This window comes from Parambassis ranga, chromosome 21 (genome assembly GCF_900634625.1).
Source record: "Parambassis ranga chromosome 21, fParRan2.1, whole genome shotgun sequence".
Classification (NCBI taxonomy): domain Eukaryota; kingdom Metazoa; phylum Chordata; class Actinopteri; family Ambassidae; genus Parambassis; species Parambassis ranga.
The window spans coordinates 2,602,008-2,618,842 of record NC_041041.1 but is presented as its reverse complement, the minus strand read 5'-3'; the positions used below and the strand labels follow the sequence as shown (position 1 = coordinate 2,618,842).

Here is a 16,835-nt window from a genome sequence, read left to right as displayed (position 1 = left end):
TAAAAGAAAAACGAGGGGCCATTTGTGCCAGGAGCAGATAAGGCCACGACTCCTGCTCTGCCCCACCAACGACTGGTCTTGGTGCATTTGAGGAAATGGTCAGACTGGTGAAGCTGGTTACCAATCATCCCTCAAGCTTCCAGGCTCACTGTAGGAGCCCTAATCCACTCTGATAAGCCAGTGCACTATAGCAGCAAAGCATCCAGCGTGGAGGCACCGATGCCTCCTCCTCGACCATGCAGTGCCAAGACCTCCCTCTGACTTCATGGAGATGTCTGCATGGATCCTGAACATCACAAAGCCTCACACCCTATACTCCTGGGTTTGGCAAGGACAGATATGGCTCTGAATGGTCAGAAGAAAATGTGGTGTCTTGATGTTTCCAACTGACCAGGGATAAGCCTGAGAGAGGAAGTATGGCTGGATAGGCAGCAAGATTGAGATATGGGGGTCTCCATCTGACCGAGGGGCTTCAAAGAGATGCGGTTTTTGGTCCGTTGAGGCCTCAGAATGAGGCTTAAGACATAAACGATTGAAAAGCAAGATGACCTATAGTATTAATGGTGTCCAGAAAGCAGACCGGGCAGCTCCACATCCTCCTCACTTTGCTTTGTGCTGAAGAAAATATGTTTAAAGCATCAGCACCGAGCAGCTCTTTCTATACTCGCTGTGAAGATGCTGATGACAGCCATAATGTGTCTGCTTGTCCCACAGGACGCTTAGCTCTGGACTGTCCCAATCACAAGACTAATTGTATAATTAGGCCGGCTCCATTGGGGATGGGGACCTTTTGGCCCTTCGCAGACACTTGCCATGGTAAATGACAGTATATCTCACAAACTATCAGAGCTTATCCATCTTAGTGACACAAACCTTGAGAGATGGTGATATTTTATTAAAATGACGGATGGAGCACCAAAAACATAACCTGTAACTCTCACAGAGGGTTTATCAAAGCGGTAATGACCACTGTTTACGCATCAGACGCGTTCTTACCGCAGACAGTTGAATGGAGGACGCTGCCCTCTGCGTGTCAGAGCGCCAGCCAGCAGATTATGCATTCATCACTTCAGTGGGAGGCTGCAGTGCTGCTTCTCTATCACACCTCACCCTCCTTATTTCCCTACTACAGCCCCTCCTTAGATTTTCAGCATCACCGTGCGCATCATTATCGTTGTCAGAAAAGTTGAACGCGGAGTCTGAACTCTCCGTGGTGTGGGGGCTGTGGCAGCCGCTGCCCGGGGGAGCCATGAAGAGGAGGAGGAGGAGGAGGAAGAGGGGCTGACGTGCGGGTGTCTGTGCTTTAGCTCTGACCGGCTGTGGCAAGGGTTAGGACACTTCTCCATCCAGGAGGGCCCCATAGGTGCCCTCATTAAGCAGGCCCCTGTAGCACCGAGCGGCGTGCGCATGAGGAGTAGAGGTGCGGCTCCGCACTCTCAGACTGCACCTCTCTCACCTGGCCTCTGACTGACTGTCACAGCTCCTATAGGGAAAAACTCCAAATCTGAATGATAATAAGCATAATAATAAGCGCCAGGACGGTGGAAGGGGAGCGGTGGCGCATTATTAGCGACAGATAGGCGCGCATCAATACATGCCGCATAAACTGAGTCATCACTTATAGCGCTGATCTGCCAGAGGGCGTTTTAAAAACGTTTTAGCGGATTTTTATTTGCAGCTTTGACAGATCACATCACTACATTTAATAACACGTCTGGAAAAAAAGTATGATAAACGAATGAAGTTTCTTCAAACTTCCCCCGCTGCACACTGTGACCGAGATTCAAAGGGCAAGTGGTGCTTCATTAACCGTATCCCCATTTACTTTAGATCCCCCCTGAGTCTCAGAGAGAGCGGATTAATGTCAATTACCTGTCATTTTGCAACACCTACAATATGTTATTCTGGCTCCGGCTTAATGGAATCATGTCGACTTTCCTTCAGGAGCGCGTAAAAAAAAATCATGAATTTTTCTTAAAAAGATCAACAATAATATGCTGCGATTTCGTTTGGTTTTTATCATTTTTATGATTATTTATTGTTGTTTTTTTACTTTTTGTTCCACATGGGGCTTCAACTGAAACAAAAATCTAATTTATCCCAGAATTTGCTGCGTTTTGAGGGTTAGAGGCGGCGAGGAAATGATTTTTGTAGAGTTAATCTGCTCACACAGATGACTAATTAGGCACATTTTAACGCTCTATAAATATTGTCTAAATCCTAATTAGCAGGCTGGTTTGGATTACAACACGTTTTAACCGGGATCATGAATAGATGTTTCAACATTTATTCTTTTTTTTCTCCAGCCTCTGATTCAAACTAATAACAGCTCCACAAATTTCCCCCTTTAAGGACTGCCACGCATGATGACCGTCCTGAACAAAAAGCCACAGCATACTGGACAAAGAAAACACCATCCAGCTCGAGGACCAATGAGGGGTTTCTTTCACTTTTCAATCACTTGTAGTCGTGCCCGGGATTAAGAGAGGGCTCTTGACTCTCTCTTTCACACAAAACCAAGAGTGCTTGTCAGCAACTTGAAGGAAAAAAAGAAGAGAATAATACGTGAGTCCAGGGTTATCGTGTTTAATTGGATTAGGTGGTGTCATGTTGAAGTTCGGAGCATGACAAACAAGAGATGGACGGCACCACGGCCGGGATAAATACAGCTTCATCTGCTCCAAAATATGTCAGAAATGTTCCATTTGCATTTTTTTTATCTAGAGAAAAAAATGCAAATAGAAATATTATTCCTAGAAAGGGTTCATGTTTTGGTGGCCCTCGTAAAATGAAGTGAAACATGCTGAGGCTGAGAACTGTGGCACTGGAGAGGTTTATATTGTCGGGATTGTGTTGTCGGCTGTGCGCTGCGCTCATCTGTGCGTCAAGCAGCGGCAGCAATAACAAGGTGCGCGCAGCTGTGTGTGCAGGTGCGCGGCCTCCACCTGCTCTGAGAGAGAAAGAGGGAGAGGAAGGGGGGAGCGCAGGGGACGGGGTGCGCGTCAAAAGCTGGGTTTTTTAGATTTTTAGAATTATAACAGCCGAGTTCATGTCCGGGTGTTGGTTCATTTTTAAATGTTCGATGTGAAATAAAAAAGGAAGAAATCGAGCGCAGGATCAAAAGTTGGCACAAGTTTCATTTTCAGCTTCAGATTCTCCAAAAGTCTTTTTGCCATTTTGCGCCAAAATGCAGCCACTCATGGAGGATGCGCAGACATTGATGCAGCGCAGGTAAACGTGGTGGAACAAAGACACAGCAGAGCAGGATCAGAGGGGCTGATGCGCATCAGTGCGCGCACACACACATCAGACATCTGCTGGAAAACTCACAGCAAAACATTTATCTACATGCATGTGTTTCTATGTTTAATCTCATTTCATCACAGAGACGTGACGTCATGGGAACTGGACTCTCAGCCAGGTTCTGAGGCGCAGGGGCAGGTGTGACATGTGATCTCAGCCTGCTCCTTTTACGAGGTGCTGTTGCCTTTCTTCTTCCTGTCGGACGCGTAAACTTTCTATTTGTCTGTCCTGTCTGGTGCGTTCAGGGACAATAAAGAAAAACAAACAACACTCAGGGAGTTTGTGGGGATGGTACAGTGGAGAGGTGGCTCAATATGAGTCATGTGCGCGCGTAAAGAACACAGAACGCTGATGTCCAACGCACAGGAGAGTGAGGTCTGAGAGAGAAAAAATATATGATAAAAGTACATAGAAGATTCTTTTTGAGGATAAAATGCAAACAGGAAGTTGTAATAAAAGTACATGAGGTCAGACTGCTGGACTAAAGTAACGGCCTTAGACGAGTCAGCAGCTACAAAAGAAACTTTGACGACAGATGGACACTAGAGGTAAGAAGGAAGAAAAAAAATCACCAAAAAGTTGAGACTTTTTGTGCCTCTCATTACCATGCCACCCCTCCTCTTCCTCCTCCTCCTCCTCCTCCCACGACACCCTTCCTCACTCCTGGCAACAGCACACAAAGCGGGCGGGTTTTAGTGGTCTCCGTCGGGGCGACCAGCCTTTGATCTGGTCCCCGTTAAGAAGAAGTGGATGTTGGGGGGGGGGGGGGGTCAGACCAGGAGAAGGGCTGGAGGAAGGTGAAGTCACCTACACACACACACACACACACACACACACACACACACACAGGCTGTTACCTAGAAGAATAACTAGAATGACTGGATTTCAAGTAGCATGTAACATTTTCTTAAAGTTAAATTAAATGATTTCTGATTTGAAAAAAAATGAAATTATTATTTTTAATTATATTTTTTTGCAGCTGCAGACCTGATTACCCGGACAGGTGAACGCGTCCCGGACTACAACAGAAGGGGACATCCGGGCCTTCAGAGGCCTGACCAACTTTGGTGGGTTTAGCTATAGACACACACACACACACACACCTCCCCGCCCCCCATTATTATAGCACACGTCTATAGCAGGTGCAGCTGCTGCACCACATTTTTTTTACACCTGTCCGTATATAAAGAATTAAAGCCACATATCATTCAATTAAATGTACACTAGTCTTAAACACACTGACTGGAGGTGGGGGTAGAGGTATTGGTGTTTAATATCTGTGATTGTGCTTCCTGCCTTCGCCGCCCTCAGACAAAAGGTCTCCTCAAAAGAAGTTAGTGATGGTCCACATGTGCCACAAGCAGCACAGGCTGCAGGCCGCCCTCAGTTTTACAGCAGGCGGACACTGAAGGACACACCGAGCCACGAAAGGCCGGCTCATGTGGGGGCGTTTATATTCAGCATAAATGTGCCAGTGGGGGAAAAAACAAGAATTTGAAAAATAAGAATTATTTTATATTTTCTAATTACATGTCAAATAAAAATGTAATTAACTTTTCTTGCTGCTAAATTATTTTCAAACTCGCCAGAAAGCTTATCTAAGAAAAAAAGAACCAATTTCTTCTACTTCTTTTTTTTTTTTTATTTAAAGCCTTTTATTTATTTTTTTAAGGAATAATTGATAAGGAAAAACATGTTCTGTTGTCTGCCTGAGGGCTCTGACATGCTGGAAATGAACACAGATTGAAAATGTCCTCATTTATTTAAACAACATTCCTAAATATTGAAACAGAGTTAATGATCTTAAACTAAATGTTTTATCAGCAGCTTATATTTTAGGCCCTCTTCTTTTTTTTTTTTTTTTGCTAATAGCTTTACACTATTCAAACTGTGCAGCAGCTACAATAACGAGGCTTTTTTATTGCTTTAGAATAATCTTTTGCTGCAATTAGTTTGTCATATATTGTCATTAGAAGTCTATTAAAACATCAAGTCATTATTTGGGCATCCCCGGGCGGGAAATTAGAATAAAACTATCTCTGCCCACACGGGTCCCATTTAGATTAATGGAAAAATATGTAAAACATTTCGTTTTAATTTTCCTCTGACAGTGTTTTGCATACATGCATTTTCTCCGCCTGCGCTGTCCCTCATTATTTATGAAAGCAATCTCGACCAACACATTACCGGCCTATGAAAAAAAAAACTGCTCGCAGCCTAATTGATTCCCGTCACAATTTTGTGAGGTTATAATCGTGTTAATTGTAATTTAATCTCTCAGGGAATACCGGAGAGATGTATTTAAATAAAACTGCCGAGCGAAGTGAGAAGATTTTATCAGTTCCACACATAATAGAAATGCCATGTAGAATTACACAGCAGAGGCAGACAGGGATGCATTCCTCTAATCTACAGAGATGTCACACAAATCTTTGTACTGTTCTTCATTCATATTGAATTGTAAACTCGTTGAGGTGCAAAGAAAAGCTGAGGAGGAGGAAGGGGGTGTGGGTAAGAGCAGGATTATTGGGTGGAACGGATGTGTTGTGCTTTGTTTAAATATAAACTGGTCAAATCATTTCCTGATCATCCCTTTTCTGTCTCTGCATGAAGCTCTGAGCTGCTTCCTCTGCTCTGAGATCCTCCTTCCTGTCTGTGAGGACACCTGTTGGCGCAGAGCAGCCAAGTTCTCCCCTCAGATTGGACTCCTTCACCAGTGAGGTCACCTCTTTGCTCCATTAAAATGTTTGAATTAAACATCAAAACCTTCCTTTTATTTTTCCACATGAAGCAACAGAAACATTCGAAATGAAACTATGGGGTGACAGCGTGAAACACGCCTCTTTGATCCAGCTCACTCACATGTTTTTATTTCCTCATAAAAGTTGATCAAAAGTGTGATTTAACAAAACAAACATCATAATTTAAGCCATCAACACACAAAGATGACACCCATGTCCAGGATCATTCTTGTCCATCATCCATTTTGGATTTTGAAGCCTCACAAAACAGCTCTATACCTCTCATGCACAATAATAGTACATCTCAGGGTAAAAAACAAACAAGCTGAATGTGTATTCATAACAGGAAAAAAAAACAGACCAGAACCAGGGGTGAGGGAAATATGTGGCCAAATGCCAAAGAGACAGCTTACTGTTTGGGTCTTTGGCCGGACGCAGGAGTGGTTTCGATCTTTTTGTCTGGCCTGGCCTGGCACAGACACCAAGCCCTGCCCCAGACACAATGGATCATACAGTAACAGAGAGAGGGAGAGAGAGAGAGAGAGAGGAGTGGATGGTGAGGTGGGGTGGTAGAGGAGGTATGGCGCCTTTCATTACCATGGTCACCAATGGCACTATTAACCATTCAACACCCCCCCAATTATCCTCCCATCCGCAGTCAGAGAGACAAAGCCTCGGTCCTGGTCTGCTGGAGCAACATGGCCACTAATCTGTCTCATTCTAACATCACACCCACTTCACTGTCTCTGCAAGTCTGACATGGACAAGTGCTCCACAAAGCCCCTTTGTGTGTCCACTTGTGACGAGAACTTCTTTACTGGACTCATTAAGGAGTTCATTTCCAGACAAGATTAAATACTTTTTTTTTTTTTTTTTTTTAAGGATGCCGATGCACTAAATGTTGTTTACTTTTCGTCCAGGTCATGGTGTGTGTAACACCACATGCCTTCTCCATCAACACACAATCAACCACAGCTGCCACAAAGACAGACAGAGAAAGAGCTGCATGCCTTAACTGAGGAGAAAGACACACACAAAAAAGCTATATGGTGAGTTTATGCACTTCCATCTGTGAGTTTTTTTAATTTAAAGCCAGCAGGACTTTGATGTTTGTGAGTCAGGTCCTGAGCAGGGGGGGCTGAGGCCTGACTGGAAGGCTGGGGGGGCCCAATGAATAGATCCACAACAGTGGCTTGTTGTGTTTGTTTACCCTTTCACCCAGCTGCCTGGAGATGTGAGAGCATTCATCATGACCTAGGAGAAATAGGAGGCGCACACACACACACACACACACACACACACACACACACACACACAAACACAGGAAAGGAGAATGGCATGATTGTGCCAAGGAGGGCACGCCAAGCCATAATCCTTGTAAGGTGGTTTCAAAGTGGCAATAGCTGTTGACAGTGTCTTTGTGTGGAGTTTGTATTGTTGAAATGAAAAGTTAATTAAAAACACAATTAAAACAGCAGCTTCCACCGTCCTTTTATGTCCACTGTCCTCTTGTGTCAGGACAAAAAAAAAGTGCTACGTTTTGGCCTCCAGTTTCCTGTGACCCCTCTTTAGCCGCGTGGTTCCTCCCATTTCTTCTCCCCGGTTGCGTTAGAGCTTTGGCACCGCGGCAGAGAGCGTTACGATGTTCTGAGCCTGCTTCAGCGAGGGCATGTCAATCATACTGCCGCGGAAAGTGAATGCACCCTGAACAGGTTCGCAAGAGCAAAAAGGAGAAGCGTTAGACCAGAAAAGTCCACAATAAATGTGTTTACATAAAAAAAAAAACTATGATGATAAGGAGGCAAGCAGCAGTCACTGTATAGGACACACACACACGCTGCACGGCACAGAGATGCTTAGGATATGAATCCCTCGGGCGATGCTTAGCAGGAGCAGCCCTGGCAGAGAGAGAGGTGTGGGCAGATTGTGTATTACCTCAGCAGATAGCCCACAGAGCTCCACACACAGGATCCAACCATGCACTAAATTAGGAACAATAATATTGTACACTTAATTGACCCAACTCCCCCCTGACTCTCCTGTGTTGTCTCTCAGAGTCACCCAGGGGTGTACAGTATGTATTCTCTGGAACTACGGAGGTGTGTGAGAGGATACACAAAAGGATCTGACCGAGTGTCAGAGCAGAGAGAGAGAGAGAGAGAGAGAGAGAAGGAGAGAGCTCCGTCACTCCACACACTCTCTGCACACAGATTTTATCAAAGATTTCCAGAATCATCCACAGCATCCTCCACCGCTTACTGTAATTTATTTAAGAAGGAAATCTATTTTTGGTTATTTTATTTGTCTCTCTGAGACAAATAAACCACGTCATGTCCATTACCTTGCCCTCCTCCTGATGTTGGTCAAAAGCAGCGATGAGCTCTTTGGCCCACTGGACGCTCTCCTGACTGGGGGAGAACTCTTCCTGCACAGCCTGGATCTGCCCTGGGTGGATCACCTGCTTACCTGCACAAAGACACGCACGCAGAAAGAAAATGAGCTGAGCTAATTATAGCAGCAGGCTTTCTGTGGATTTAAAATGACATTAAATAAAGGAAGGCTTGTTTGCCTCATTTCATTAACAGCATTGTTTGTAATAAGAGTAAAACGAGGAGAGGAGTTAGGACTGGGAGGGACTGCAGCTGGCGTTGCTCAGAGCTAGCACAGGACCAACAGCTGTTTGGTTATAAAGTAACTCCTCATGATGCCGTTAGCTTAGAAGAAGTCATTTGTAAATAAAGAAAAAAAAAAAAGAACCACCCCGAGAGCCTGACAAGTAAACCACAGAAAGGTTTCTATCTTTCCTATTTGATTTTGATTTACTGTCTCCTCTGGGCTACTGCCTCCCCTCTCCACCCTCCTGCTCAGTAATATGTGGGTGAAGGCCGCAGACATAATCCCGTGTACATTTGCAGATCAAACTTGTAGTGATAAGTTTAAGGTTATGAAACGTCTGTTGAGAACGGCGGCTCAGAGGCAGCCAGCGGGAACTCGACACTTTAGGGCTTAGCTCTGTCACCAACAACAAATCCTTCAAGGTGGCCGAGCGGGCGGGCGGGCTGCACAACCAAAAAAAAAAATGTTAAAAAAAGGAGGTGGAGGAGGAGGATGTGAGAAGAGGAGAGGAAATGAAGGGGAGGAAAGAACCCACGTTCTTCACCCTAGTTAACCTCAATATAAGAAGACACATCATAATTCATGATATTTATAATAATGAATAAATACCATCAAAGAAATGCACTAAATACATTTAACAGTGTGTGTTTTTGGGCTGTTGTTGACACTAACAGTACATTTCTGTTGTGTAGATGTGTGTTTCTGTGCATATGCCCTCACATAAGAAAGCAGGAAATACAACATGAATATGTTTTAATACATCCTGCATGTGTGTATGTAGCATCCTATCAGGAGGAAAGAGGAGTGTTTATCCCGCTCCTCTGTCACCTGAGCAGAGGACGGGAGCACGTTTCCACATGGAAACCGGTAAGCTTACATATACTGTAAGGGGGTGTCAGAGTGTGTGTGTGTGTGTGTGTTTAGGACAACAGGAGGATGACAGAGTGAAGGAACAGACTGGGTGACTCAGGTGCCCTCAGTTACAACCCATTGGTTGTCCTAAAATACATCATTCATGCCCTCCAGCCAATCGTGGCCTGCCATGTGGTGCTGGCATCTCATTGGAGGATTGCTATTTAGCAAAGTGCTCTCAGGCGAATGATGGGCAGGGTCCTGGCCATGGATGTGAAATGTGGTCCCTAAAAAGCAGAGAATTTCTGTGGAAGCGTTTTTCTATTTCTGGTAGGCAAACGCTGAGATCACTGAGGTTATAAACACAACTCGAACACAATGAATGACCCGCACTCCTGTCATTTGATATTTGTGAGGTGGGTTTTGTGTTTGCATGATTGCGCGCCGGGCGGTTTGTGTTTCACCAGTATGTTCTGTGCTCAGCGTTAATGGGTGCTGCACACGGCTTAGGCAGTGCCAAGGTCAATTACTGCACAGGTTGAGGCTTTTGGCTGCACCGTATTATTGCTTAAGCACACTCGGGCCAGTAATAGCTACTAACTAAGATTATACAGAGTGCCCATGGCTGGTAAGCCACTAATCCACAGCTCTGAATGGTTCTGTTCCATATCAAATTGAACCATTTATTTCATCAACCAGCTGTTTCCGGCTCGCTAGCTTTCCCCTCATGTGAAGCACATTTAATATCATTTGTATATATGAAGTGAAATTAGCCACAAAAACGGGATGTTTTATTTATATTTATGTCGGCTTAGATTTAGGGATTTTAGTGCTCAGCATAAGGTGCAACGTGAGTAAACATGTAGCTATAATATTGGGGGAAATAGTGAAGCAATACTGATGTAACACACACACACACAGTGACACACACAAAAAGCGGCAACACCAGAGAATAGAGGTGGCAAATGAGGTCACATGGAAGAGTTTCTGTATGAGGCAGCAAGACGCTGCAGATTGATTTGATGATGTGTGTGTGTGTGTGTGTGTCTGCAGTGCAGCAAAGAGTCGTGTGCCAGTGCTTCATTTTCTCCATGTCTTCCGAGTTTAAAAGCTGACTCATGTCGGAACAGTGAGCCAAACAATATCATCAACTTCAGTTCCTCACTTTGGTACGGATTACTGAAAATATCTGAACTGAATATTTTCTGCATCACAGGAAGAAGAGCTGGAATACTTATTTTGGAACAAGCTGTCCCGCCATCTGTGATCTGTTGCATGCAGGCTGCCGGGCTCAGAAACACACACACACACACACACACACCAAGGCGGCTACACTGACACTGAAAGCATTACCTGACGACACACATGAAGTAGATGCTGCAAACCTCCATAATGCCTGCTTTAAATCATACTTCCACACACACACACTAGCATTGAGCAGGTATGCACCTGCATGTTCACACATGCAATGCATGGCTGCACAACAGACACAAGTGTGATTTCAAGGTGAAGGCACGCAACACATGTATATAATATCAAATAAAAAGCCTCCCGCAGGTTTGCAAGATACATTTATGATACAAAAATGTGATGCTGCTTGCAGCAGGAAGTTGAGGGATGTCTGTGACATACAGTGTGTCAATTTACAGCTTTGTGAAGTGTAGAAATCAGACATGGGACTTCACCTGTGAAGCCCATCAGAGCTCCTTCTCTGGCCTGCAGCCTCAGCCCCTCCACGTCTTTGTAGTCGATGTAGACCAGGTCGATGGCCTGGAGTCCGAATGCTTTGGTGGTCACAACCACCTTCTGTCTCGCATAAAGGAGCTCCCTGGCATCTTTAGTCCGGGTGGCACCTAAAGAAAAATGATTCAGACAGAAGATGTGAAAGAGGCAAGCTCAGCTGACAGCATCTCATGTCCTGCTTCCCCTAAAACAAACCATAACTCAGTCATATGTCGTGATATGCTGGATATCTTCTCCTTAATCTGATCATTTTTTCTGGCTTGTAATCTTTCAATTAAAAAAAAATAAATAGGAATAATGTGACTAATCAGTGGTGACTGTCACGTGTGAGAGCAGGAGACGTGTAATAGCTACCTATACTGGCACAGAAGTCATCAGAGCCAAACACCACGCCGTCATGGTGGAGCCCAGCCTTGGGAGCGAGTCGGCGGATTTCCTCACACACATCCTGGAGACAGTACAGGCAGAAATGTTGGACTTAAAAGGTATACACATCTATTCAAAACTTTCCTGCTACAGATACTTTAACATGAATATGATAATGAACACATATCTGTCGAGCACTGTTAAAGGCGCCACCTACAGTCCCATAAACATACATGAAAGTAAACCAATGCAGGCAGGAGCCTGGAGCACAGAGAGACGCCTCAGGTCATGAGAAGAGGCTCGGTACCAAACCTCTAAAGTTTGTTCCCCTAATAGGTAGAGATGCATGATGCTGAATTTCTACCAATATCATTCATCTCCTTCTGGCCAATATATTCACATATTTTTACCGCCTAATTGATGAGACCATAAAGCATTTTTCTTATAGTGACAACATGTAGCGTAGAAGGAATTCCAGTGTGGAGCTACCAGCTAGCAGCTTCTGACACCTGCACACAGCAAACATACTTTTATTTTTCAGCATTATTTTTTTATTCATCCACCAGGAAGAAGGTGAGTCTAGGTGAAAATATCTCCATGTTATTGGGCCATATTTAATTTTAACACCAATATCTGCTGGTAGCAGCATCTTGCTACCATGCATTCCTACTATTTTCAGTGATATGTGGGTTATTTGTTGTCATTTTCCTTCTAAGCCTAGTCTGTGCTCAAACTATTTGAATTATTAGTGGATGGAGGAGCTGGTTTATTCTAAAAAAATAAATAAATTTAGGAGCTAAAAATGTCAACAACACTGTTGAGAAGAAAAAAAATCTGAAGTATGTGGAACAATAAGAGTGCGTTTCCTGGTTTTTTGTGTGTTGGCCTCCAAATTAATTTCACCACTAGCTGTGCCACGGTGCATTTTTTTTTCCACCCTTGTAACCTGGGGTTTAGTCTGAGCAAAAAAAATACAGGGTGTTCTCAAGAAAGCACACAGAGGGCCCCCCCTCCTTCCTCCTCCCCCTCCTCCTCCTCCTCCTCCTCCTCCTCCTCCCCTTCCTCCGCCATCAAAACACACACATGCACACACTCACAACCACAGTCGCAGAATTAGAGGGAACAACTAAAGACAAATCAAAAGAAAGAGTGACAGCTGGTTTCTCCCCAAATGCCCCAAATCATACCCTTTTCCCCATGAAGCTGAAGGTCATGCTGTACTATAACAGAAAGCGCTTTGATGCTAGCCAAAATATCATTAAGAACTTTTCCACTATGAGGATATTAAAACAGTTCTAATTAAAAAATGTCAGTGTGTCTGCAGAGGGACACACACACACACACAGAGAGGGAGAGAGAGAGAGAGAGAGAGAGAGAAAGGAAACGTAAAAAAAAAGCCTCAAAAGGCTCATTTTGAGAGACAGTCCGAAGCTTTGAATCCCTTTCATTTTGGACATGTGGAGTTCTCTGCTCACTGATGCAGTCTTTAATCTAAAGTGAACAATGGACAAACAGTAAAATGTCTTACGCATGCAGTTTTTTGGGTGTGGGGTGTGGGGGGGGTGGATTTGTTTGTAATTTACCTTAAAATTGAGCAGGCCCACAGCGGTTTCCACAAAGGTGACGAGGCGAATGGGTTCTGTCAGCGGCCGTCCTTTCAAGTTGTGCTGAAACCTGTCAACAAACTAAGCACAGGGAGACCGTCTCATGCACAACTCATTAACAAAACCCACTGTTTCTGTGAAAAGAAACCTCAGAGCACTCACGATAAATTCATTTGCTCTGCACAAACACAGATACATGAGCTCTGGTGGAGCATACATTAGTATAAAAATAACTTTCTCCAAATATATATGAGAAACTTGCCCAGTTGGGAGAGGAAATATGACTTTCTGCTGGACTTTATTTCTCATAAACTTCCTGCTCTTGTATAAAATTCTGCTGCTACCCTCTGTGGACCCATCGGCGCATTGTTAGTGATATAAATGAGACAAAACAGGGAACCCAGCAGAAATGGAAAGCCTGGGTACAGAGTTATTGTGTCAGAGAGAATTTAAAACTGTAAGGAAATATATTCAGCAGTAACGATCATAAATGATTTGACACATCTTTCAAAATCCACTGACAGAGGAGACAAAAAAGAAATCTTAACGTGCAAAAACTCACTTTTGATACAAATCTTGACACCTTTATTACCTGCGCTGTTCCCATTTCAGTCCTCATTCACAGACACATCTGTGAGGGTTCAAATAGCGCAGAGAGCAAGCACAGGAGCGCAGCAACAAAAGCAGGAGAAATGAAATATTTTACATTATCACCAGGGTTCCCCCTTCGTCTGAAGTCTTCTGCTCTACCTTCTTTCAGAGGCTCTGCAAAACTACAGCATGTGCTCCCTTGAGAGAGTGTGCACACATGTAAATGCAACACATGCACGCGGCGGCGGCGGCACATGCATACACACAGCAAAGCAAAAGAAGAAACAAAATTACCCCCCCCCTCCAAAAAAAGAGAGAGAGGGGGGGGGGGGAAGATACAAGATGCAGGGTTTGTCTTTGAGTGTGTTTTACTGCGACATTATTCTGGTTTGCGTCCCTCCTCCGTAGCAGGGAACAGGGAGACTGGAGCAACAATCAGAGTGTGATGTGACACTTTGCTGAGGCCTTTATTCTGCACGACTCCTGCTAATATGCAAGCTCACCTAAGTAGGGCTTTAAAACCAAGTTTGATTCTTTGAAGACCAAAGCATTCCAATTTTTTCCAACAGACCAGTTCACAGCTAGCCCTGGACTGCCAGTGGGGTAGCCCAAATTCCTAAATCTATCATCTGGAAACACACAAAAGCCCCCTCCGTCAGATATTTCCTTTCAAAGCCAGACAAAAAAAAAAAAAAAGAGAGAGAGAGAGAGAAGAGACTGCAAAAGCTCAGGGTAGAAGTGTACCTCTGTGTCCCCCCTTCCTCTCCTTTTTCTCCCTCTTTGACACACCAGGAAAGGAGACGGTTATAAATAACCTCAGGTACAGCACCACTATTTTTCTAAATGAAGCGAGAGTGGGCGTCCATTGAAGGATTTCAAAAAAATAGGGGCAATTTTAATCATCTCTCCATTCAATCTCAGTTGGATAAATCATATCTGAGAGATTTGCATAAATACAAACCATCAAAGACTTTTCATCTTCAAAGAGGTTTTCAAGACCCAATAGGCTTTGTACTGTAATCATCTGAGGTCACAACCCTGTGGGAGCAAGGCTGCTATGGCAACATAAAAACTAACGCTGGGGGCTTAGCATAATATGCCCCCTCCTTCGCAAACACAGGAAAAGGGTGGTGGTGGTGGTGGGGGGGGTCCGAGTGTGAAAAAAGAGGGTGTAGATAAACCTATTTCTGTGACAGAGGAAACCAGATAGATATGGCCTGTTGTGGGGAGGGTGGGGGGAAGCCTAGCTGATATTACACACAGAGATTACCACCAATACGCCGCGCCACGCAAACCCTAACAAGGCCGCGGTGAGCCGAGCGGGCCGCTGAGATCCTAGCAAAGGAAAACAAATGACAGCTCCGCCGGCTAAAAAGCCTCCGAGCCTCCGCTCTGATTACATGTTTCTGTCCTCCTGCTCTTCTTCAGCTATTATACACTCTGAGGGTTTGATTTACACTGCATAAGAGGCACGACGGTGCTCGTTCATTGTTCCTCTGACACATACAGCAACCATTAGCTGTAAATGGCTCTCAAAACTAGAACCCTTTTAAGATGTTATTCACCACTGAATTGAGAAAAAAAAGAAGAAATAACACCTCTTCTTGCCATTCAGAGCCACGCTACAAACAAGCCCTCTGACAATTTCACCACCCAATCATGAAAAGAGAAGGAGGGAGAGATGGAGCTGGAGAAAAGGAGGCTATAGTGGGACAAGTTTCAATTAATTTTCTTCAAAAGGGGGCCAGATTAAATGTTTCCGGCCTGCTGAAGTGTTCATTTCACAGAGGGGAAGCGGAGAAAAGGGGATGAGGGGAGGGGACAAGGAGGAGGAGGAGTAGAGGAGGAGGAGCGGGACAGGGTACGATTCTTTTCTGGTCCCAGTGCACACCAAATAGTGTGGTGGGTAAAGAATGCACACGGCTCCGAATCTGTGTGAGAATTGTCCTCAAACAAAAGGAGGGAGTTACGCCTGTTATAGCCCAATAAGGCCTGTCAGTCACACAAGGGCTGGAGGAGAGAGGAAAGACAGAGCAAAAGATTTCCACACAAAGAGAAACAAGCAAGTCCATCTTTTAGCGACAAATCAGTCTGGAGGTTCCTGCTCTAATATCAACAAAAAAAAATAAAAAAGAGGAAGAAAAATAAACAAGTGAGGGATTTACTGTGCAGACACGTGCTTACAACACACACACACCACAAATACACAGAGAAAAGTCTGTGCAGAGCAAGAGGATGAAAAACCAGGTTTCATCCAGAGCGTGCACCTGCTGATGCAATAACACAAACAAACTGAAGGGCTGAATCAAATGAACTTCCAATAAAATAACCCTCAAAGAACAGAACTGAAGCAGGCAATTATCCACACTTTACAGCTTTCTCTACATTATAATAATAATAAAAAATAATGATAATAATAACCGCAGATGGTTTAAAATACAGAACAAAAATGACTTTTTTCTTTCTTTTTTTTTTTAAAGTAAGGAAAAGAAGCCAAGGGAGAAAAGAAGTGAGGGAGAGAGAATTAGTGAACACCTGTCAGCAATTATACTTGGAAGAAAGAAAGGGCAGCAGGAAATAGACGTGTTCTAATTAAAACCACTAGTTAAAAACTTCCTGCTCCTGCCCCAGACCATGCATGAGCATATGGGTGGGTGTGTGTGTTTTTGTGTGTGTGCAGTAACAGCGAGCTAACAAGCCAGACTAGACACATGCCTTTCACTACCGATTACCCTCTAAACACATCTTAATATTAACTGGAGTAAAGGAAAAATGGATATTTGTGGCATGAAAACATTATTTTTAAAAAGATAAATCAGACACAAAACAAGTTTTTGTCCCACAAAAAAAAAAAAAAAAATCAGAAATGATCACACAAACAACCAACAGCAACCTGGTTTCTCTGGGAAAGTGGAGCATATGGAGCTGATCAAAAGGGTCCACATTAATGATGTCACTGTCTCCTGACCTTTAGGGACTTGACGTCCATGCAAGCACCCTTTTATAGAAAGTCAGAGGG

General features: G+C 44.1%; 1 protein-coding gene across 4 annotated transcripts in view; it reads right to left on the bottom strand.

Annotated features, from left to right (window-relative positions):
- Window positions 1-6,120: 6,120 nt before the first annotated feature.
- The window catches only part of clybl (citrate lyase beta like), a 78,742-nt gene continuing 68,027 nt past the window's right edge, over window positions 6,121-16,835 (bottom strand). For all 4 annotated transcript variants that reach the window (XM_028393028.1, XM_028393031.1, XM_028393030.1 and 1 more), the window contains 5 exons: window positions 13,205-13,306; window positions 11,610-11,703; window positions 11,198-11,365; window positions 8,386-8,510; window positions 6,121-7,748 (listed from right to left, as the gene is read on the bottom strand). In XM_028393028.1, the coding sequence (XP_028248829.1) occupies window positions 7,653-7,748; window positions 8,386-8,510; window positions 11,198-11,365; window positions 11,610-11,703; window positions 13,205-13,306 (585 nt within the window). In that variant the 3' untranslated portion in view covers window positions 6,121-7,652. The remainder of the gene's footprint in view (window positions 7,749-8,385; window positions 8,511-11,197; window positions 11,366-11,609; window positions 11,704-13,204; window positions 13,307-16,835) is intronic.